This window comes from Rhinatrema bivittatum, chromosome 7 (genome assembly GCF_901001135.1).
Source record: "Rhinatrema bivittatum chromosome 7, aRhiBiv1.1, whole genome shotgun sequence".
Lineage (NCBI taxonomy): Eukaryota > Metazoa > Chordata > Amphibia > Gymnophiona > Rhinatrematidae > Rhinatrema > Rhinatrema bivittatum.
This window is the reverse complement of record NC_042621.1, coordinates 139,689,777-139,712,662: the sequence shown is the minus strand read 5'-3', so window position 1 is coordinate 139,712,662 and position 22,886 is coordinate 139,689,777. Positions and strand designations below refer to the sequence as shown.

The 22,886-nt window shown below is 42.0% G+C and overlaps 1 protein-coding gene across 1 annotated transcript in view; it reads right to left on the bottom strand.

Moving 5' to 3' along the window:
- Positions 1 to 22,886, bottom strand: part of CNOT1 (CCR4-NOT transcription complex subunit 1) — a 987,642-nt gene that overhangs the window by 110,794 nt on the left and 853,962 nt on the right. The window contains 1 exon segment of the mRNA XM_029609242.1: positions 18,206 to 18,458. Within this exon segment, the coding sequence (XP_029465102.1) occupies positions 18,206 to 18,458 (253 nt within the window).

Below are 22,886 nucleotides of genomic sequence, written 5' to 3'. Positions count from 1 at the left end.
AAAATATGGGAATCAAAACTGTTAGTCAATCCTGAGAGCTCAAAGACTAGCACTATATCAATAAGCACATATGGATGAAAGGCTTGGCAGATTTAGGCTGACTGGTCCCCAGAACATAGGAATGCCAATCCAGAGAACCGGATGCAGGCGAGAGACTCAAGCTGCTTGGAAAAGTCCTTTATTTCTTATTACAGGAGTGGTGAACTCCGGTCTTCGAGAGCCACGAACAGGCAAGGCTTTTCAAGATATCCACAATGAATACACGAGATAGATTTGCCTACAATGGAGGCAGTGCATACAAATCATCTCATTTATTTATTTGTGGATATCCTGAATGCTTGGCCCATTTGTGGCTTGAAGACTGGCACAATTAAACTCTGGAATTTGTTGCCAGAGGATGTGGTTAGTGCAGTTAGTATAGCTGTGTTTAAAAAAGGATTGGATAAGTTCTTGGAGGAGAAGTCCATTACCTGCTATTAAGTTCACTTCAGAGAATAGCCACTGCCATTAGCAATGGTAACATGGAATAGACTTAGCTTTTGGGTACTTGCCAGGTTCTTATGGCCTGGATTGGCCACTGTTGGAAACAGGATGCTGGGCTTGATGGACCCTTGGTCTGACCCAGTATGGCATTTTCTTATGTTCTTATGGCATTGGCTAACCCTGTCTTATCTGTTACTGTCACAGGGTGGCCTTCACCTAAGTCAAAGGCAGCATAACCACAAACCCCAAAGACTAGGATGTACTCAGATACGCACTTCATCTCAGAGGCAAAAACCCATAAAAACCTTTTAAAATATATCCGAAGCAAGAAGCTTGTGAGGGAATCGGTTGGACTATTAGATGATCAAGGAACTAAAGGGGCACTTAGGGAAGAAAAGGCCATAATGGAAAGACTAAATGAATTCTTGCTTTGATGTTTACTGAAGAGGATGTTGGGAAGATATGTGCCAGAAATGATATTTAATGGTGCTAATTCAGAAAAACCAAAAAAAATCATTGTGAACTTGGAACATGTAGTAGGCCAGATTGACAAACCGAAGAGCAGCAAACCACCTGGACCAGATGGTTTACACTCCAGAGTTCTGAAACCTCAAATGAAAATGCAGATCTATTACTAGTAGTTTGTAACCTATCATTAAAACAGTCTATTGTACCTGAAGATAGAAATGTGGCCAAATTAACACTGATCTTTAAAAAAATGCTCCAGGGCTAAGCTAGGAAACTATAGACCAGGGAGTCTGATTTCAGCACTGGGAAAAATCGTAGAAACTATTCTAAAGAATAAAAACACAGAACATAGAAAGACATGGTTTAAAGGGACACAGCAAGCATGGATGTACACAAGGGAAGTCTTGCCATATCAATATACTTTTTTTTTTTAAAGCAGTTCATAAATATGTGGCTAATGGTGAGTTTGTGGATACAGTTCATCTGGACTTTCAGAAGGTATTTGACAAAGTCCTCCATGACAGACTCCTGGAAAAAAAAAATCATGGGATAGAGGCAATGTCCTATTAAAAGACATGAAAGAGTACAAATACATGGTCAGTTTTCTCAGTGGAGAGCCTCAAGAATCTATACTGGGACCATGCTTTTTATATATTTATAAATGATCTAGAAAAGGGAACAATGAGGAAGTGATCAAATCTGCAGACGACACCATTATTTCAAGTTGTTAAATCAGAGGACAAATATTGGAGGACAATCTTGCAAGACTGGGCATTTAAATAGCAGATAAAATTTAATGTGGACAAGTACAAAGTGAAGCACATAGGGAAAAGTAACCCACACTGTAGTTACAGGATGATAGGTTCCATAGGAGGTGTTACCTCCAAGGAAAAGATCTGGGTGTCATTGTAGACAATACTTTGAAATCCTCAGCTCAGTATGTGTAGTTGTAGTCTAAGCTGCAAACAATATTAGGAATTATTAGGAAAGGAATGGAGAATAAAATGGAGATTGTCATACCACCTTCATGGAGAGTCCACACCTAGAATACTATGTGCATTTCTGGTCACCACATCTCAACAAAGATAGCTGAATTGGAAAAGGTAAAGATTAAGGACAACCAAAATGATAAAGGGATAAAACAGGTCCCCTATTAATAAAGGTTAAAGAGGTTAGGGCTGTTCAGCCTGGAGAAGAGATGGCTGAGGGGGGACAAGATAGAGGTCTATAAAATCATGAGTGAAATAGAACAGATAAATGTGAATCAGTTATTTACTCTTTCAAATACAAAAACTAGGAATCAATCCATGAAGTTAGTTAGTAGCACATTTAAAGCAAATTGGAAAAAATTCTGTTTCACTCAACACACAAGCTCTGGAATTTATTGCCAAATGATGTGGTAAAGGTAGTTAGCATAGCTGGGTTTAACAAAAGGTTTGGATGAGTTACTTGAGGAGAAATCCATCAACTGTTATTAACCAGATAGATTTGGGAGAAAGCCAGTAATTATCCCTGGATGTTTGCAGCATGGGATCTATCTACTGTATGGGATCTTGCCAGGTACCTGTGACCTGGATTGGCCACTGTTGAAAACAGGACACTGGGTTGATGGACCCTCAGTCTGGCCTAGTATGACAATTCTTGTGTTCATATTCTGCAATTCCAAAGCTACAATGTTCAGTAAGAACTGTAGCTGGCATATTACCCAGTTTGATGAAAAACCTTGCTGTTATTGTGAATTATATGGATCAGTTTCTTTATTTTTTAAGGGGAGAAAGGCTTTGCCTTTTTCTGTATTTATACAGGCTCCTATGAATTCCAACTGATGAGCCGGATTTAAGTAGGATTTCTCATAGCTGACCAGGATTCCCATCAAAAGCAAGGCATGAAGCGTAAAGTTTGTTGCCCTCTGTATCTGAATAGGAGCTATGTTTATTTCTATATTTAGACAACAGGGCATGTTGTGAAGACCCTTGGGGCTGCTGAGAGGCCAAATGAAAGTACATTATTATTACATTCTCTCTACTATAAATCATAGATATTTCCTGTGGATGCATGTAAGCATCTTTTTAAATCTATGGTTGTCAGCCAATTTCCCTTATCTAAATGTGGCAGAGTTCAGCCTGATTTTCTGTTCATTTTGAATTGTCATTTTAGGAATCTGTTCAGTTTTCATAAACCTAAAGTTGGCTGAAGGCCTCCAGATTTTCTGGAGATCAGAAAGTATTTGGTGTAGAATCATTTTCTAAAGATGGAACTGGTTTTATGGCTATTGTTGACACCAAGGAAGTTACTTCTTTTGTTAGTATTTGTAATTGATCTGGAAGTGAAGGAATTATATGGAGGATTAGCTGGTGGTAAATTGTGAAAAATGAAACATATGAATGACCACCGATTTTGAAAATGCACTAGCCTTCTCCTCACTGGATGCGATAGGAAAGAATATGATAGTTAAAACAGGACCTGACTTCTGTGTAAACTGCTGAGTAGTACACCTGAATTATCTCTGGCTCAAAGTTGTGACTATTGCTGCTGTTGAGTGTGCTGTAGTATTTGAAGGCATTTTCTAATATGTATAAGGTTGATACTATCACGAGCCCTACAAAAGGTAGTAGAAGGTCTCTTTTGTGAAGTGCTCCCTCCAACAGCTGTTGTCAAAGTCTGGAATATGGTGCAATGATTTCTGACATCAACTGTTTCCTTTTACTTTGCCTCCAAAAAGGTTTTCTTTCTTACATGGTAAATTTGCCAATTTGTCATGCATGCCTTCAAGTAACCCTGATACTCTGAGTCAAACAAACCTATTGCTATTGAGAGGATCTAGAAGATGTATTGAAGGCATCATAAATGAACTTCACTAAATGTTTTAAACATTCCTCTACATCTAAAGTGTGAAGAGAATTTCTGTATATAATTTTCTGTAAGGTATTGTATCATGTGGAAGTGGTATCCAGATATCTGGATTGTAGCATTACTAATACTTTTTTTTTTCCAGCTGTGTAATTCTTTGGCATCCTCTCCTGGGTTTTGCCGGAAAATGATTTAGATTTTCTAGCTTTCTTTAGAGCTGCTTCCACCACTACTGAATCATGAAGAAGAACAATCTTCTTGTGACCTGGGCATTGTTGGGACTTTATACTTCAAGTCTATCTACTCGTACACTAGTTGTATTTTGAGGAGATTTCTGCCACACTTAACTGAATATCCAGGAGTTTTTAATATACTGGGATAGTCATTGACTACTTAGGTGGTTAAATCTTAAGACTCTAGAGAATTCATTGCTTGCGTATCTTCCAGATCAAAGGCAGCCAACATATTCTGAATAAAGGCTGGATAGGAAATGTCATCAATTAGTAGTGTGCTTCTCTTTGGTTCTGTTGATGGGTCAAAATGGTAGATCCAGAGCACTTGTTACTGAATGGAAAGTCTCAAACATGAATATGTCACCTTTTGAATCTGAAATGAGTACTTGCACTTCTTGAAAAAACACTATCCTTTGAAAATATTTAATTTTTTAAAAATTTATATTCCATCTTTTGTGACTAGTCAGTTACTTTAAAGAGTGTTCACATTCAGGTACTGTAGGTATGTTTCAATCTCCAGAGGGTTTACCATCTAAGTTTGTACTTGAGGTAATGGAGGATGAGTTTACTTTTCCAACATCATAAGAAGGGCCAGTGGGATTTGAACCCTAGCTTCCCTGATTCGCAGCCTTGCTATTGTAACCACTAGGATACTCTTCTATTATGAAGCTTGTCTAGTGATAATGGCTGCTTCTGGAAGGGATTACCAAGGATTGAATATGCAATTCAGATGAAAACTTCTCTAATACAGGTTGTGATAGAGCAGATAGAGGAGTGGTAGGGAAATGTTTTATATAAGTATGGACAAAGTCCAGCCACATTATTTGTAAAAACTGACATATCACTTCCGTAAAGGGGGGACGGGGGGGGGGACAAGGCAGACAGCATTGATAGCACTCCAAAAGGTTTCAATTCTGAGGCATGCACATTGGAGGAAGATGGCACCAAACAGCTTAGCACCGATAGTTGGCATAGTTTTTATTTTTTGTTAGGTTGTTTGAGACCTCTTCCTTGACACCTTATGTTCTGTAAATTATGGCCTTGACCTCTAGAAGACTGGCCATTTAGATTTTGATACTGGTCAATATGATGAAGATTTGTTTTTCCTTATCTGAGGGAGATGAGAAGTGGTATTTTACCTTGCACTCTCTATTAACCTGAGTGTGAGGAGATATCCTCCCACAGTTGGACATATTTGTAGGCCTAAGACATGAGGGTATAACATAGGCCTTGACTGGACATTTTATGGATTCCTTGTATAATATAATGAGAAACTGATGACAAACTTTCTACTGATTTTTTTTTTTTTTTTTTAGACATTGCTTGAACAAAAAAAAAGTAAAGTGAAGAATCTAAAGAACATAAAAACCGCAGAAGAAAAAAATGTGAAAAACAGTGGCAGCTGAGAACAAAATGCATCCCTTCACTTTGGTGTAAGAAAAAAAAAAAAGACTGAGGCGGCTTACGTGGTGGTAGCTGTGCAGAAATTCTTGCGCATGCTTAGAAAGACTAGGTTTTTCTGAGCTCGAGAGCAACTTCCGTGTTGGCACCATCAGTGACATCACCCACTTTTGTGGCTGGATTCGTCTTGCTTGTTCATGGAGAACATGTTTAAGCCTGTACAGACAGAACTAGTAAGATTTGAGATCTCATGTACCACAGGAGACAGACAGTATATATTAACTCATTCAGTAAGCCTTATAGTTTTGGTATCTAGGTACAGATTTGCTTGATTAATTAGTTCTGCATGGAACGGAGACTGAAATGTAAGACTGATCTCTACCATCAACTTTTTCACTACAAGTGACAAGATTGAGACAAAAAAGTGAAGCCCATTTAAATTTGACACAGCTTTTAGAATTAAATATAATGCATTCTATATAAATCTGTAGTTTACTCCAGGACAATGTTATAAAAATAAAAGCATTGTAAACATAGTACTCCATTGGGTTTCTGGTATGAAGATTTCTAAAGCAATCTATTACACAGACTAACTGCACCAATATTTTTCAAATCCGGTTATTGAAATTGCTAAATGGGTGTGGTTTATAGAGAAGCAGATGTGGGCACCACTAAAACTAGATAAAATACAGAAATATGGAGAAATTAGTTGTAATTAATACATGGACTCAGAAACCTGTCCCACTGTCCCAAAGCCAGTAGGGTTTTTAGGATATCCACAACGTGCAAAACATGTCTGCATATTAGGAGTTTCCAATGTATGCAAATACCTTATGCAGATACCAAAGCTACTCACATTTTCAGGTTATCAACAGTATGGGCTTGGGAACCATTAGATTAATACATTTAAGCCATTATAAAGAGAACAGATTTCTTCCACCTTATTGAGGAAGGGGTGAGCTGCTTTGGCTGAAAATGTCAGGAGGATAAATCAAAAGCAAGGATGCTTTACCTGTAACAGGTGTTCAATGATAGCAAGATAATGATGTGGGAAGCGGGTAATGTAATCCCTTGCTGCTGTCAATGATAAGTCTCTACCAGACAATTCAGAAAAACCTAGAAATGCTTTCCCAGGCATGTGTGCTATTCCCTATAGACATGCTGCCTCACAGTGCCCCCTTTCAATCTTCTAACATAATTAAGAATTTCATAAGGGGAGAAGGAAAGGAATGTGTAGATGATTATCCTGCTGTTCTATGAAAACACCTTTCCTAGGTAACCAACTTTGCTTTTGAGGACATGCAGGATATAGCAGTCACACAAGAGGGAATAATGAGCTAAGGGATGCTTTGTAACAAAAAAAGATTTTGAACATATGGGATAACATCTCTGTTAAAATCCTTTTCTGTTTTGTCTTTATCTGAGGATTGAATTATATACTGCAGCCTTGTAAATCTTAATGGAGGTTAATCATAAAAGGGCCACTAATACTTCCACTGTTCTAACATAAGAACCTAAATACCATGCTGCATCAAAGGTCCTTGGAGGCTAGCATCCTATCTCCAACAGCAGTTAGTCCAGGTCACAGACACCTGGCAGACCTTGTTACTCTCTCCTAGGGACAGCAATGGCTTTTGCTAGTTTAATATGAGTCTAGGTTGCAAATGTTGCTACCTTATACCTGTAGTGGATCAAAGCCCCTAGGTCTCAATATCTTTGTTTCTTTTGTCCCCTGACATAAATATTCTAATACAGGAACAGCCAATTCCAGTCCTCAAGAGCCACAAACAAGTCAGGTTTTCAGGCTATCCTCAATAAGTATGCATGAGAGAGATTTGCAAGCACTACCTCCACTGTATGAAAATCTATTTCTCAAGGAACAGAGTTGACCACCCTTGTTCTGATGGATAGCTTGGTTTCCTTTTGTTGTGCTCAGGTAGCCATTGCTGTCCCTGGGAGAGAGAAACAGATCTGCTTTTTGAGATCTGCCAAGTGTCTGACCCAGACTGACTGCTGTCTGAGATAGGATGCTGGCCTCAATGGACCGAAGAGAACAGGAGCCCGCAGGGCCATAGTGGAGCTCATTCCACCAGACCTGAAGAGTCAAGGAGCCCAAAGGGGTGTGATGGAACTCATCCCACAACGCCCAAAGAGGCCAGGAAGCTGTGTCTGTGTGAGAGCCTGTATGCATGTGTTTGGCTGTGTGAGAGCCTGTATGAGGCTGGTGCGTGTGTGACAGTCTATGTGTTTATGTGTATGAGAGCACCTGTGATAGCATTAAGAGGAAATACTTCCTGCTGCGCTGTGTGGCCCCAAGACAGGTGCAGGGGGCAATTTGATGGGACACCTAATAGGTTTAATTTGTACATTTTCCAACCAATCCAGACAACCAACCAATTCACATAGAACTGCAGCCTACTCTAGAGTTTAAGGTCCTCTGTCACAGGTACTGGGATTTTGGTTATGATCACTGTGGTCTAGCCGAAACCCCATCCCAAGTACTGGGTGGAATGCCATCTGGGGCTTATGCACCCTCTGCTGCCTGGGATAGTTATAAGGGGGCTGCTGAGTGCAGGACAGAGGGCAGAAGATAGTGCCTCCTCGGTTGGAAGAAGTGCTTCCTCTGATACTTCTTAGAAGGGAAGGGTGGGTCCAGACCAAGAATGGATCACATATCTGTGCCACTACGTCCTTAACATGGTGGTCTAAGAGTCTCTCCAGTACATGGCACATCAGCAAGTCGTTCCTGCACCTCTGGATGGAGATTAGGGGTACGCAGTCAGGTTGAGTCTATGCACCCCTATTCCAATGGCAGACACTATGCTGCCTCAAATATTGTAGGTTGACTGGACCCAGTGTTTTCTGTACTTCAGACCCTTGCTTACCAGTGGCTAGAGAGAGTCTTGCTGCTTCTGAGGAAGCTGCTTGGCCACCTCCTCACCTCTTTCAGAATGTCTCACATATACTGGCTCATGAAGATCCAGTAAGCTGCTATACAGGCAATGAGCATGGAGCCTTGAAAAACTATTCTCTCAAGTGTCCATGGCTTGAGGATCCCTCCCCAGAGGCACAGAGGAATGGGTCTAGACTGATTGGCCTTCTTGAGAGTGTATTCAATCACCACAGATTGGTAAGATAGTTTATTTTATCCAAAAGGCTCCCACATTCAATAAACTCATGTCCATCTTCTTGTTTACAGAAGCAACTGAGTGGGAGTCTCCCACTTCAACTGCAATTCCTGAAGGATCTCATACTCTGGGATTGCCACTCTCTCCTTAGAAGGATATCCAGCATTTTGTGTTTTGGAGTCTTACTGTCTGTAAAGGGGATGGCATCCTGTGAAGGAGAGGTCCTCAGTTGGAAGACTTTCTTTCGTCTGGGAGATGCAAGGAATCTGAGGGGTGACCCACTGATGCTCCATCATCTGGAACCATCCTTGCACCTGCAGGCGATTGTGAAGTCGCTGGAGAATAGACTACCACACTCTGCCTTTTCCACAGCCAGCTGCACACGTCTCTCCAATTCCTCCTCGAAGATCACCAATGCCAATACTGGCTGGGAGGCAGGAGGACTGGCCATACCCTTTTCAGAACAGAGGGGAGGTTTGAGGGCTAACACCAGGACCTGTGGAGACCTTGGCAAACCTATGGGTATCTTTATGAGCTTGCCTTACCTCAGGGTTGCTTCAGGGGGTTCTGGACCATTCCTGTGCTTGACACTGTGCATCAAAGGGGACTGATGCTGATGCTTCTTCGGCTTCCCTTGATGCTTGCGTGAGTCTTCCTCAGTGCTGAGGTTGAAGACAGCAAGCACAAGGCCTTCTTTGACCAGGAGCTAGGTGATGGCCTATCTTTGGGTTCCCTGCTGGCCTCTGACTCCAAAGTGGAAGATGCCCCCCCCCCCCCCATATGCCGTTCATCGGTGTGGCAACATAGTCCTTCAATATGATGCCTGAACAGACATTCCATCAAATCCAAGCGGGACCAGTGTCTTTTGGCGGTCATTTCTGCACACTTGCGGCAACCCAGGCTTCATGTGATGGCTCCCAAGCAGAGGACATATCTATCATGGGGATCCGTGACAGACAGTGTTCTTGCATCGAGGGCAACACTAGAACACTGAAGACATGGTGTTGCAAAACAAAAGGGATGTGAATTTGAACTCTATGGCAGTAGTAAGCTGATGACCAGCAGGTGCAGACAGTACCATGGATGGGAACAGACTACAAAAAGAAAACAAAATATTCAAAAACTACCTAGGGATACTACTGAGAAGACTGTAGGACCCTGTGGATGGTGAATAGGAAAAGCAAAGAGAAACTGCAAAAATACCAAGAAATGCACATCCCTGCTGAAGTGAAATGCTAATTGTGACTACCAGGCTCCACAGAAAAAGAAAGACTGAAGGGACCCCGAATAGACGCACAGCAAAATGCATGCAGTGGGTATGCTCAGTGAGGCTCAAAGTTCTAGAAACTTGGGCATAAGTTTTCCATGCTGGGCTCCATCAGATGATAAATAAATAAATAAATGATGTCACCCACGTGTGAAGATAGTCATCCTGTTTGCCACTGGAAAATATGCATACAAATGTCCTGACACCAGTGGAAAGCAGTTTGCCCTGTTCAGTGAGGTCATGAACAGATCTCAGAAGAAACATCTTGTTTGCCACTATCTGATCCTGGGGCAATCTGTGGGAGATCTATGATACAACAGAACTCTAATTTATACCTAAGCTGGTCAGCGAATGACTTTTGTCATCGCTTTTCTAACTTGTCAACTTCAAACTTAGTTTTGTGGATTCTGGGAGGTCTCCAGAATTGTCAATGGAGAAGAATGAACAGTCCTGAAGAAAGAACAACTTTGGTGTTCCGGGACTCTTCTAACCTATGAACAAGGGAGATATAATTCCTATTAGGGATCCAGGAGATACAGAGCATGGAAATGTGCATGAACGTGAATGCATGCAAGTGTGAGAGTCTAGATTCTTTCTGATAGTTATGGTGCATTTTAGTGCATTTATTTGGCGACTGAAACACTTATTCAGGGAAAACATTACTATCTGATTGCCTGTCTGTATCAAGATAGGCCCTTCCTTTAATGCCATCTCTCCTTGGATCCGAGCCAGATGGCAAGGAACTCATCCTGCTTGTCCAAAAGGAAGAGTGAAAAGGCACTCCTTCCTTCATGTTTCTCAGTTATGGCACAGAGGACGACAGACTTCCTCAATGTCAAAGCATTGCCAGTGGTTGGCATAGCTCTGGGATCCTTTGGTGCCAGAGATGTTCCAGAGTTAGATGTGATGAATAAGATTGACAATCAACTTTTGGAGCTTGATGGTGTTGAGTGATATTATTGAGCAGATACCATAGCCAGGGACATCGTATTCAAGCCCTAAATGGTACATGCAAATATTAAGATGATCAGTAATGGATGTCTTGTTGCAATTTCAAGGATAACTTGCTGAACTTCTTTTCAGGTACGGTGAGGAAAACTAAATAAAAAAAAAAAAAAAATCAAAGGATGGAATTTTGCCCCAAAAGCATCTGACTGAGGATGTGATGATACAAGCATTTAAAAACCTTTTGTTGTGCCTTGAACTTGACTATTAATTATCTGTACTGCGTGTTATACTTCCTAGCTTATTTCAATCAATTCTCCCAGGCATGGTTGTTTCTGTAAGTTGTTTTTAAATATTTGTTTTCAATTTCAAAATATTGGAACATAAGAACATGCCATACTGGGTCAGACCAAGGGTCCATCAAGCCCAGCATCCTGTTTCCAACAGTGGCCAATCCAGGCCATAAGAACCTGGCAAGTACCCAAAAACTAAGTCTATTCCATGTTACCGTTGCTAGTAATAGCAGTGGATATTTTCTAAGTCAACTTAATTAATAGCAGGTAATGGACTTCTCCTCCAAGAACTTATCCAATCCTTTTTTAAACTGCACTAACCACATACTCTGGCAACAAATTCCAGAGTTTAATTGTGCGTTGAGTAAAAAAGAACTTTCTCCGATTAGTTTTAAATGGGCCACATGCTAACTTCATGGAGTGCCCTCTAGTCTATTATTCGAAAGAGTAAATAACAGATTCACATCTACCCGTTCTAGACCTCTCATGATTTTAAACACCTCTATCATATCCCCCCTCAGCCGTCTCTTCTCCAAGTTGAAAAGTCCTAATCTCTTTAGTCTCTCCTCATAGGGGAGTTGTTCCGTTCCCCTTATTTTGGTAGCCCTTCTCTGTACCTTCTCCATTGCAATTATATCTTTTTTGAGATGCAGCGACGAGAATTGTACACAGTATTCAAGGTGCGGTCTCACCATGGAGCGATACAGAGGCATTATGACATTTTCCGTTTTATTCACCATTCCCTTTCTAATAATTCCCAACATTCTGTTTGCTTTTTTGACTGCCGCAGCACACTGAACCGACAATTTCAATGTGTTATCCACTATGACGCCTAGATCTCTTTCTTGGGTTGTAGCACCTAATATGGAACCTAACATTGTGTAACTATAGCATGGGTTATTTTTCCCTATATGCATCACCTTGCACTTATCCACATTAAATTTCATCTGCCATTTGGATGCACAATTTTCCAATCTTAGAAGGTCTTCCTGCAATTCATCACAATCTGCTTGTGATTTAACTACTCTGAACAATTCAGTATCATCTGCAAATTTGATTACCTCACTCATATTTCTTTCCAGATCGTTTATAAATATATTGAAAAGTAAGGGTCCCAATACAGATCCCTGAGGCACTCCACTGCCCACTGCCTTCCACTGAGAACATTGTCCATTTAATCCTACTCTCTGTTTCCTGCCTTTTAGCCAGTTTGCAATCCACGAAAGGACATCGCCACCTATCCCATGACTTTTTACTTTTCCTAGAAGCCTCTCATGAGGAACTTTGTCAAACGCCTTCTGAAAATCCAAGTATACATCTACCGGTTCACCTTTATCCACATGTTTATTAACTCCTTCAAAAATGTGAAGCAGATTTGTGAGGCAAGACTTGCCTTGGGAAAAGCCATGCTGACTTTGTTCAATTAAACCATATCTTTCTATATGTTCTGTGATTTTGATGTTTAGAACACTTTCCACTATTTTTCCTGGCACTGAAGTCAGGCTAACCGATCTGTAGTTTCCCGGATCGCCCCTGGAGCCCTTTTTAAATATTGGGGTTACATTAGCTATCCTCCAGTCTTCAGGTACAATGGATGATTTCAATGATAGGTTACAAATTTTTACTAATAGGTCTGAAATTTCATTTTTTAGTTCCTTCAGAACTCTGGGGTGTATACCATCCGGTCCAGGTGATTTACTACTCTTCAGTTTGTCAATCAGGTCTACGACATCTTCTAGGTTCACCGTGATTTGATTCAATCCATCTGAATCATTACCCATGAAAACCTTCTCCAGTACGGGTACCTCCCCAACATCCTCTACAGTAAACACCGAAGCAAAGAAATCATTTAATCTTTCCGCGATGGCCTTATCTTCTCTAAGTGCCCCTTTAACCCCTCGATCATCTAACGGTCCAACTGACTCCCTCACAGGTTTTCTGCTTCGGATATATTTTTAAAAGTTTTTACTGTGCGTTTTTGCCTCTACGGCCAACTTCTTTTCAAATTCTCTTAGCCTGTCTTATCAATGTCTTACATTTAACTTGCCAACATTTATGCATTATCCTATTTTCTTCTGTTGGATCCTTCTTCCAATTATTGAATGAAGATCTTTTGGCTAAAATAGCTTCTTTCACCTCCCCTTTTAACCATGCCGGTAATCTTTTGCCTTCTTTCCACCTTTCTTAATGTGTGGAATACATCTGGACTGTGCTTCTAGAATGGTATTATTATTATTATTATTTTTTTTTTTAACAATGACCACGCCTCTTGTACATTTTTTACTTTTGTAGCTGCTCCTTTCAGTTTTTTTCTAACAATTTTTCTCATTTTATCAAAGTTTCCCTTTTGAAAGTTTAGCAAGAGAGCCGTGGATTTGCATACTGTTCCTCTTCCAGTTATTAATTCAAATTTGATCATATTATAATCACTATTGCCAAGTGGCCCCACCACCGTTACCTCTCTCACCAAGTCCTGTGCTCCACTGAGAATTAGATCTAAAATTGCTCCCTCTCTCGTCTGTTCCTGAACCAATTGCTCCATAAAGCTATCATTTATTCCATCCAGGAACGTTATCTCTCTAGCGTGTCCCGATGATACATTTACCCAGTCAATATTGGGGTAATTGAAGTCTCCCATTATTACCGCACTACCAATTTGGTTAGCTTCCCTAATTTCTCTGAGCAATCCACCATCTTGACCAGGTGGATGGTAGTATACTCCTATCACCATAGTCTTCCAGGACACACAAGGGATTTCTACCCATAAAGATTCAATTTTGCATTTAGTCTCATGCAGGATGTTTATCCTGTTGGACTCTATGCCATCCCGGACATAAAGCACCACACTGCCTCCCGGGTGCTCCTCTCTGTCATTGCGATATAATTTGTACCCCGGTATAGCACTGTCTCATTGGTTATCCTCCTTCCAATTAAGTCTATGTCATCATTCTCTGCTATACATTCTAATTCTCCCATCTTACTTAGACTTCTGGCATTAGCATACAAACATTTCAAAGTTTGTTTTTTGTTTGTATTTTCATTCTGCTTTTTAATTGATAGGGATAAGTTAGAATTTTTTTTAGCTCAGGTGAGTTTTTAGTTACAGGCACTTGGACTACTTTTCTTATTATTGGAACCTCAATGTCGGGATGCCCTAATTCTAATGCATCATTAGTATCCTTTGAAGATACCTCTCTCCGAACCATGCGCTGCTGAGCGACTGTCGGCTTTCCCCTTTATTCTAGTTTAAACATACAGTTTAAACATACAGGTTTTAAACTGGTAAATAAAGCAAAGTTACTAACTTTTAACAGATGCGCTCTGTGCACAGCACAACAAATAGCCACACAAGCTAATTGCATGATCCAGTGGTGCCATGTAAATCCTTTTTCTCTCCTGGCCCAGAAAGTTATTTGAGTATGGCCAGCATGTTCTGGGCATGCATGGGGAGTTCTTCCACTAACTTCATTGCATGCCTCTCTCCATCATTTTCCAAGCTTGAATTCAACTAACCAGGGAGGAGGGACAAGATTGTGCAGCTGTTTGTTCAGCTAAGTAGAACACCTGTTACAGGTAAGCAACTTTGCTTTCTATGTGCACAAGCATAACAAAGCAGCCATATGGCACTCCAACACCGCGAAATGCAAAAAACTGTGCTCCTATCATATAGGAATATGGAGGTATGCCTCAGACAAATCCAAGGAAATTCCCCCGACTGCACGGCCATTATCACTGAGCGCAATATTTTCATGCAAAAATGAGTCACCTGCAAATGACAGTTGACCCCTTTGATATCCACGATGGGACGAAAGGAGGAAATAAATGGAATATCAACCTGTATTTTCTTGAGATGTAGGTACTGGAACCACAGCCCTCAAACTGAGGAGCCTTGACAATGGATACTCCACTGCCTGCTTCATCTGCGGGGAGTGGCAGGGAGACACCATGAACACATCCTGAGGAACACCGCAAAAGAGAAGGATATGTGCTGCAGTTATCACCTCCAGGACACACTGATCCGATGTGAACTCGACCCACCTCTGATAAGAGAGAGAGGCGACCCCCTATGTCCTGTTCCTGGGGGTGAGTTGGCAAACCTTCAATGGGAGGCTTGGGAGGTTCCACTACCTGAAACATGCCTCACTTGGGCTGTCTGGGATGAAAGGACTGAGACCTGCCGAAAGGCCGAGTCCTCTCAAAGGTTGTCCCATCTGTAGGGAATGAAAATCGCTTGAAACCCTTTAGACGACCCTTCATACCAAAGGGGTGCAACAACTGCTTCTTATTCTCCGGTAACAGAGGAACCGGGGATTTGCCCCACTTACTGGCCAGTTTTTCCAATTCACTCCCAAACAAGAGCGAGCCTTTAAAAGGCAATTTCATGAGATTAGCTTTGGAGGTCGCATCGGCTGATCAATTTCTCAGCCATAACTGACGCCTGGCCGCTATTACCGAAGCCACTCCTCTGGCTGAGGTGTGACCAAATCACAGATCGCATCTGCTAAAAAGGTGGCGGCAGGTTCCATAACTGCCCTGGAATTCACTCCAGAGTCAACCTCCTGAGAGAGAAGCAAACAAGAGCGAGCAACCAGGGAACAGGAAGCTAACTTAACAGACAAGTGCATCTACTTTCGGAAAATGCAGACGCTTTCTCACCACTGGATACAGACCTTATTAGGTCAGACCCCCTGTGAAATTTGCCTCTGGGGTGTCCCACTCAAGATCAATCTATTCTTCAATGGCCTCCATAACAGGGAAAAACCAAAAGGCTTTACACAAAGAAACCAAAATGGGATTTTTCTTTGGATCAGACATGGAATCTGCTCCAGGGACTCCCAGCATCTTCAACGTCTGGGAAATCAGGGCTGGTTGTTCATGTCTATGAAAGAACCGTAATAGTCTTTCACGGTTCCAGTCCCGGAGGAATAGTCCCATCCTCCAGAGAGTCAGGACCTGCCTCATCAGTGTCATTCAGATTGTCAGCTAAATGAGGTTTACTTTGGTGCTCAAACATAGTACCAAAAGCAGGAGAGGCCACTGCCTGAGGATCTGACCTGACAAAATTGGACAGGGCTGAGGACTGCACCTGAGGAAAGGATTGCAATCCTTGAAAACATTCTATCCAAGAAAAGGCAGAGGGAGCCATGCCAACACCAGGAGGCACTTGTGCGGCACCCACTGAGCTGCCATCCCCTGAGGAACCAGTCAAGGGAGCTCCAAGTCAGGCGTCCCTCCTGACATGTCCTTAACCAGACCATCATCAGGCTGGGAAGAACAAGGCTTAGTAAAATCAGAGGAAGATAATTTTCCCTGAGCCTCTAAAGCAGCGCTGGCACAAGTTAGAGGGCACTACAGGCTGAGATGTCCGAATATGACAGCCAGCACAGAGGGAAAGGTGCTTAGGTTTCTTAGCCATCGGCGCTATTAGTTCATCAGAATGCTAACAGATGACTGAAGATGTGCATCCAGTCACATTCACACTGAAAAAATGTATGTGCACAAAAGTTAGGTGTCCCAAATTTGTGTGTCGGAAAACTAAGCATGCTGTCTCTGTGCCAAACCTGGGCGCACAACCAATATGTACTAGAATGAACATGCAGGCAGTGCTTCCAAAAGAAACTGGGCGCAAACTTTGAACACACTTGCGCACACAGATGTCCTGTAGAGGGAGCCGAACATGTAGAAAAAAAGCACACGAAAATGCCGCTGCAGCCTACCACGTGACGCCCAGAAGCAGCATAAGAGCGGGGCCTAGTCCACTCAGACTGCTCAACCTGCCAGGCTGCCCAGTTTCCTTAACCCCCACAGGAATGGGAATGAACACTGGAACGGTGCGCCGAGCACAGAGACTGGAGGAAGTCCTACAGCAACCCCTCTACTACTCTGTGACTTTTTTTTTTTTTTTTAAACTTACCTGAGCTCAGCCGTTCCCAGTTGAATACAGAGACATCTCCTGCTGTGGGGGGGGGGGGGGAGGACACTCTGCTTCCTGCACCCACTGCCTTTTAGCTTCTTAATTCAGCTAAATCCATGCTGGCTGAAGAGCCAGCTAGCGGACCAAGGCACTCATCTGAGGGACCACAGAAATCACCTCAGGAATTCTCAACTGGGGAAGGGACCAATAGGTATCAGCACAGGAAAGTGGGGCAACTCAAATCTCCAATTAATCTCTCTCTAAATTTGAAGCAATCTCTAGTAGGGAAATGCACATCCATCTGCTGGAGATGGAGAATAATGGCAGGCTGATGTAACTGCAGGAGTATATATACTGTGACGTCAGTTTGTTCCATTTCCATCTGCTGGTAGAGGTGCATAACCCATTGGTCCTGAAGTCATCTGTCTAGATGCTAGGAAATTACTTAATTAGAACCTGCCTGTGATGGAGACACACAGGTAAGTAGCAGCAATGCTATGGAGAACTACAAGTAGGGAGAAGTCTGAGAACACAGTTGTTTTGGCCGAATTGCTCCCAACTCTGATTTCAAATGGACCAGTGCCTTCATTCATAATTACCCAGAAATTTTCCCATTATTTTAACAGACTTCCCCTTCTCACTGTTTCTAGTCTGGTCCTTGCAGCAATGGTCTGAGACTGGAAACCATGCATCCAGGCTCCTTCTAAAATCCTGCATCACCAACTCTAAATCCAGCCACATGTAGCCCTTATTGACACCCATGACTACACCCTTCCTCACCCCTCACAGAGGTTCTGTGAATGTCACAAGTAAGGTCAATGTTTTCTCACAGTTTTGATAAAGCTTCCTTAGTTTGGAAACAGGTTGCACAGATAGACCTGTAGGCAACCCATTTACTCTTCCCAACATGTATTTTGTGGCATAGAAATTTTGAATACATAGAATGCACTGTACAAAAAAATCAAAATGCCCAAATCTACACTCTCTTTCTGATAATCAAGCTATTTTAACGACTGGATGAATTACAAATTAGTCCAGCAGGCACTTTACCAAAGTGTTCATAAGCATGAAACTACAAGAGCATCTAAATATTCTCAAGTCTGCTTAAGCATTTCCAGCCTCCATCACTAGCACACTTTTCTAGCGTCCTGTAAGGATAAATAAGACATTATCTGCTTTAATACGAATGTTTTCTCATCCTACTTATGTTGAATAAAAAGCACCTTTCTTTCCAAAAGCTCTACCTGTCCAACAAACGCAGAGAAAGCTTTGGTACTGTCCCGACCAGCAGCAGCTGAATGGTAGAGATTCACCCATTCTCTAAGGAGGTACTCTGCCTTCTCCCGCAGACCTGGCGGGTCATCATATTCGGAGGCCTGAGATATTCCAGAATGCATCATGAAGTTAGGGCCACCATGGGCACGGTCAATCATTGCTTCGTAGTTTGATCGGACCACCTCCATCAGTTGAGGCAGCCTAGGGAAACAAAAAGTTTGAGAACCTGTTCCTAAGCACAACATTTTCATGTTTAACAGGCATAACATTTTTCAAACATTTGTATACTAGTCTGGAATCAAGATCTCATGGTGCTTCCATCAGTATGTTTATTCTATATGCTATCACTTAAAATATGTTCAAAAGGTTCCTATTACAAAAATGGGAAGGGAACTCAGGAGCACATTAAAAGGAACTTTTCAAGTAATGAAAACAAACTTATCCCACTACAATGGGAATTCTGGCTTACCTTAGACAATTCCTGGTATATTAGTTCTCCCAATCAGTCTGGACAGAAGGGTATTATGCCCTCTGCAGGATGAGACAACAATGGAACCTTGAATATAGCAAGAAGTGACATCAAGTGTCACTTGAGATGTCTTTGGTTCTAATACTCTCTCAACTGAGAGCTTCCCGAGCTTTTATATAAAAAAAAAAGAGACTAAATATAATACAATTAAATAATTCCCTAACAGTTTTATGTCAGCAGGCTTAATGCTGGAGGGGGAAGGGGGAGAAGGGAATTAGACTGTTGTGGAAAACAAAATAGGAATCAAAAGAAATTAGCCAAAATTCCATATTATATTTTTCCCCACCAGTCTAAACATATGAAATCTCTTTTTGAACAGGAAATGGTTTGGCCTGGATGATCTTCCAAAAAGGGGTATCAGCTGGCACTTAATTTGGTAATGCTTAGCAAAAGTAAGTAGAGAACTCAAGTTGAAGCTGAGTCCTTCAACTTCACTGCAAATGACATGGAAATCTATATACAATGCATTCTGAAAACACTAGGTCCTTGCATTACTTATCCTCTGAAATACAATGTTTGTGCTACCTAGGGACAATATTTAGAAGCTGGCAATCTTACCAGTGGTAGATAAACATCCTGACCTTTGGAAAGGATCAAATTTTTCAAATAAAACTAATGCTCTCTTCACACCCAGAGAATACAATGTAGCTACTTTTCCTTAAAAAGAAAAATCTGTGGGTGAGGGTACAAGGTAGGCAGTACAATTTCTTGATGTGATTAAAATTAATCTTCAGACTAACCTGGGAACATCTCTCAACACTGGCTTTCTTGAAAAATATGAAAAAAAAAAAAATCAAGTAGGCAGACCACCTTCAGCTTACTCTTAACTGAACAATTTTAATGGTGAGAAACAGAAAAAAAAAAAAAAAAGACTGCACAGCAGCTCAGAAAGAAAATCCATAAGAACATTAAGAATCAAATTAAATTTCCACCTAAGATAAAAACTTTATAAAAATTTGGCAAAGACAACTTGCTGTTTTAAACATAAAATCTTAGCGATAAATTATCTTGGTGATGAACTGCTTTCTTGCTACAGATGTTCTTACTGCTGCAAGAGTAAGGTGTACCCTGTGGGTAGAAACTTTTAATCCAAGCTGAAGACCTTGCAACAATTCCAAAATCAAAATCACAGAGAATCTCATAAGGGTCTTCTCTGTGATCACTGTACCAGTGAACAAACCTTGCCTAAACCAAAACATGTTCAATGGAGCTTATAGATTTCACTAACTCCATGAATTAAGAGTAGCCCTTCCTTTTTCAGAGACACCTCTCAACTCTAAGCTGACAGCTTTCTTCTACCTGAATCTGCATAAGAAACTGGTCCTTGTTTGCAAAGTTTTTGACCTTAAGAACATAAGATATGCCATACTGGGTCAGACCAAGGGTCCATCAAGCCCAATATCCTGACTTAAAACAGTGGTCAATCCAAGTGACAAGTATCTGGCAAGTACCCAAACAAAAACAGTTCTCAAGCTACTAATGCTGACAAGCAGTGGCTATTCCCTATTGATTAATAGCAGTTTATGGACTTCTCCAGAAACTTATCCAAACTTTTTTTTTTTAAACACAGCTACACTAGCTGCCCATCCTCTGGCAATGATTTCCAAAGCTTGACTGTGCATGGAGTGAAAGAATATTTGCCAATCCTGGAAAACACAATAATTTGTGATTACTTCTAATCTGTGATGCCACACTCTGCCCAGTACATTCAATATTCTGCTCCTTGATGAAAACATAGGAAAAGAACATATTCCCAAGTTGTATTAAACATGTCTGTTGCTACCATTTGTGGGTCTGGAATGCTGCCAAACATATTGTAGTACCCACTTGCACTGACACCCCATTAGGAGCATACTGAGTCTTCTCTACAGGCTGTAAATAGAGGAAAATCTATTGATCCAGTCTTTTCTTGAACATTGGGTTTTCCAGGAATATGTACAACAGATGTGCCCTCTAGAAACAATTCTGCCCAAGATTATCGTCATCTTTCCTCATATGTTCTGGCTCCTTATGACATATGCAAATCTATCTTGTCTGGATCTTTTTCCAATGGGCCAATCCTCAAACTAAACAAGCATTGAAGAGTGACCTCATCTCGGGCAGATGGGGGCTCTTCCTGCATCTACAGCCTATCAAAGCTTTCATTTAAGAAAGCTCCTCACTCTCAGATCACTTGAGTAGTCTGACATTTAGAAGACCCTTAAAAGTCTGCCCTTTTATAGAATTTTCTTCTGTAGTTCAATGAATCCACTTCTGGCAACAGTAGCAGACACACAGATCTTGACATGGAGTAAGCCAATTTCTAAGCAAAAATATTTGTAATGATCTTAATATATAACTTGATCCAGGGATACAATCCTAATAACCATTAAGCTCCATGTTCTCAAAACAGTGGCCTGCTGAGACCAGAAAATTAAACTGAGAAAGCAAAATTGCTTACCTGTAACAGATGCTAATACAAAGAGAGTGAATGAAGAAATTACTTAACTGATAATTTAATTTTCCTTAGTGTAGACAGATGGACTCTGGATCAATGGGTATAGTGTGCTCCTGATAGCAGTTGGAGACGGAGTCAGATTCCAATGAGGCTCTGTTCCTCAGTTTTCTCCTAGAAAAGCAATTATGGATTTATGTGTGTTTGGATAATTTTGATTAATTTGGTTAACTTGAAACTTGATTACTCGGATTAGATGACGAGGTTTCTAGCTGGAGAACGCTAGGGCATTCAACCGAGAAGCGCCGACACCTGGTAATATGGGTGTCTGAACTAGAAATAAGGGCTGGCTTACCCATGCTTGTGTTGCACTTGGGGGGAGGTTCTCCCGGGGCTTCTTGATTGTGAGGCAGCCATGGGCGGGGTGCTGAGTCCATTTCCTAGCGTGTAGCAGATGGACTCAGGACCAATGGGATGTACAAAAGCTACTCCCGAACCGGGCGGGAGGCTGCCCGTGGCCCATTTGCCTTTGCGAATGCTGTGTCCTCCTTGGCCTGAACATCCAGATCTCGAGAAGGTGTGGATGAAGGACCATGTTGCCACCTGACAGATCTCTTCGGGTGACCGCATCTTGGTTTTTGCTCAGGACACTGCCTGAGCCCTTATGGAATGGGCCTTTACTTGTAGAGGTGGGGGGCTTGCCTGCCTCTACGTAGGCCGTCTTGATTACTTCTTTGATCCAGCGGGCATGGTTGCCCACGAGGCCACTTCCCCTTGCTTCTTCCCGCTGTGAAGAACGAACAGATGGTCCGTCTTTCGTACAGGTTCCGATCTTTCCAGGTATTGGACTAGGAGTCTGCAGACGTTCAGGTGGTGAAGGAGGCATGAGTCTTCAGAGTCCTTATGCTCGTCTGGAGATGGCAGCGAGATAGTTTGGTTTAGATGGAAGTGAGAAACCACCTTTGGCAGGAAGGAGGGTACAATGGGCAGCTGTATGGATCCCGGCATGATAGTGCTTGAAGTTCGGAGATTCAACGGGCTGAGCAGATTGCCACGAGGAACGCAGTCCTCAAGGTCAGGAGCCGTAGGGACAGACCGCGAGTTGGTCTAAACGAGGCTCCTGTTAGGAAGTCTAACACTAGATTGAGATTCCATAGGGGTATTGGCCACTTTAGAGGTGGTCGAATGTGCTTGACCCCTTTTAAGAAGCGGGAGACGTCTGGGTGGGCTGCTAGGCTGCTGCCATCCACCCTGGATCTGAAGCTGGCCAGGGCAGCTAGTTGTACCTTGATGGAGTTGAGAGAGCGCCCTGTGTTCACCGCCGTCCTGCAGAATTCCAGGATCATGGGGCTTTTGACTGTCTGTGGAAGGATGTCGCGGTCCTCGCACCAGGCTTCGAATATTCTCCATATTCGTATATATGTTAAGGAGGTGGAGAACTTGCGCACTTGGAGCAGTGTGTCTATCACTGGTCCTGAGTATCTACTCTTTTTCAGGAGAGATCTCTCAATGGCCAGACCGTAAGCAAGAATCTCGTTGGGTCTTCGTGGAGGATCTGTCCTTGCTGGAGTAGATCCCTGTGTGGAGGTAGGCATAGCGGGTTTCCCGCCAGAAGTCTTTGCATGTCCACGTACCACGGCCTTCTTGGCCAGTCCGGGGCCACTAG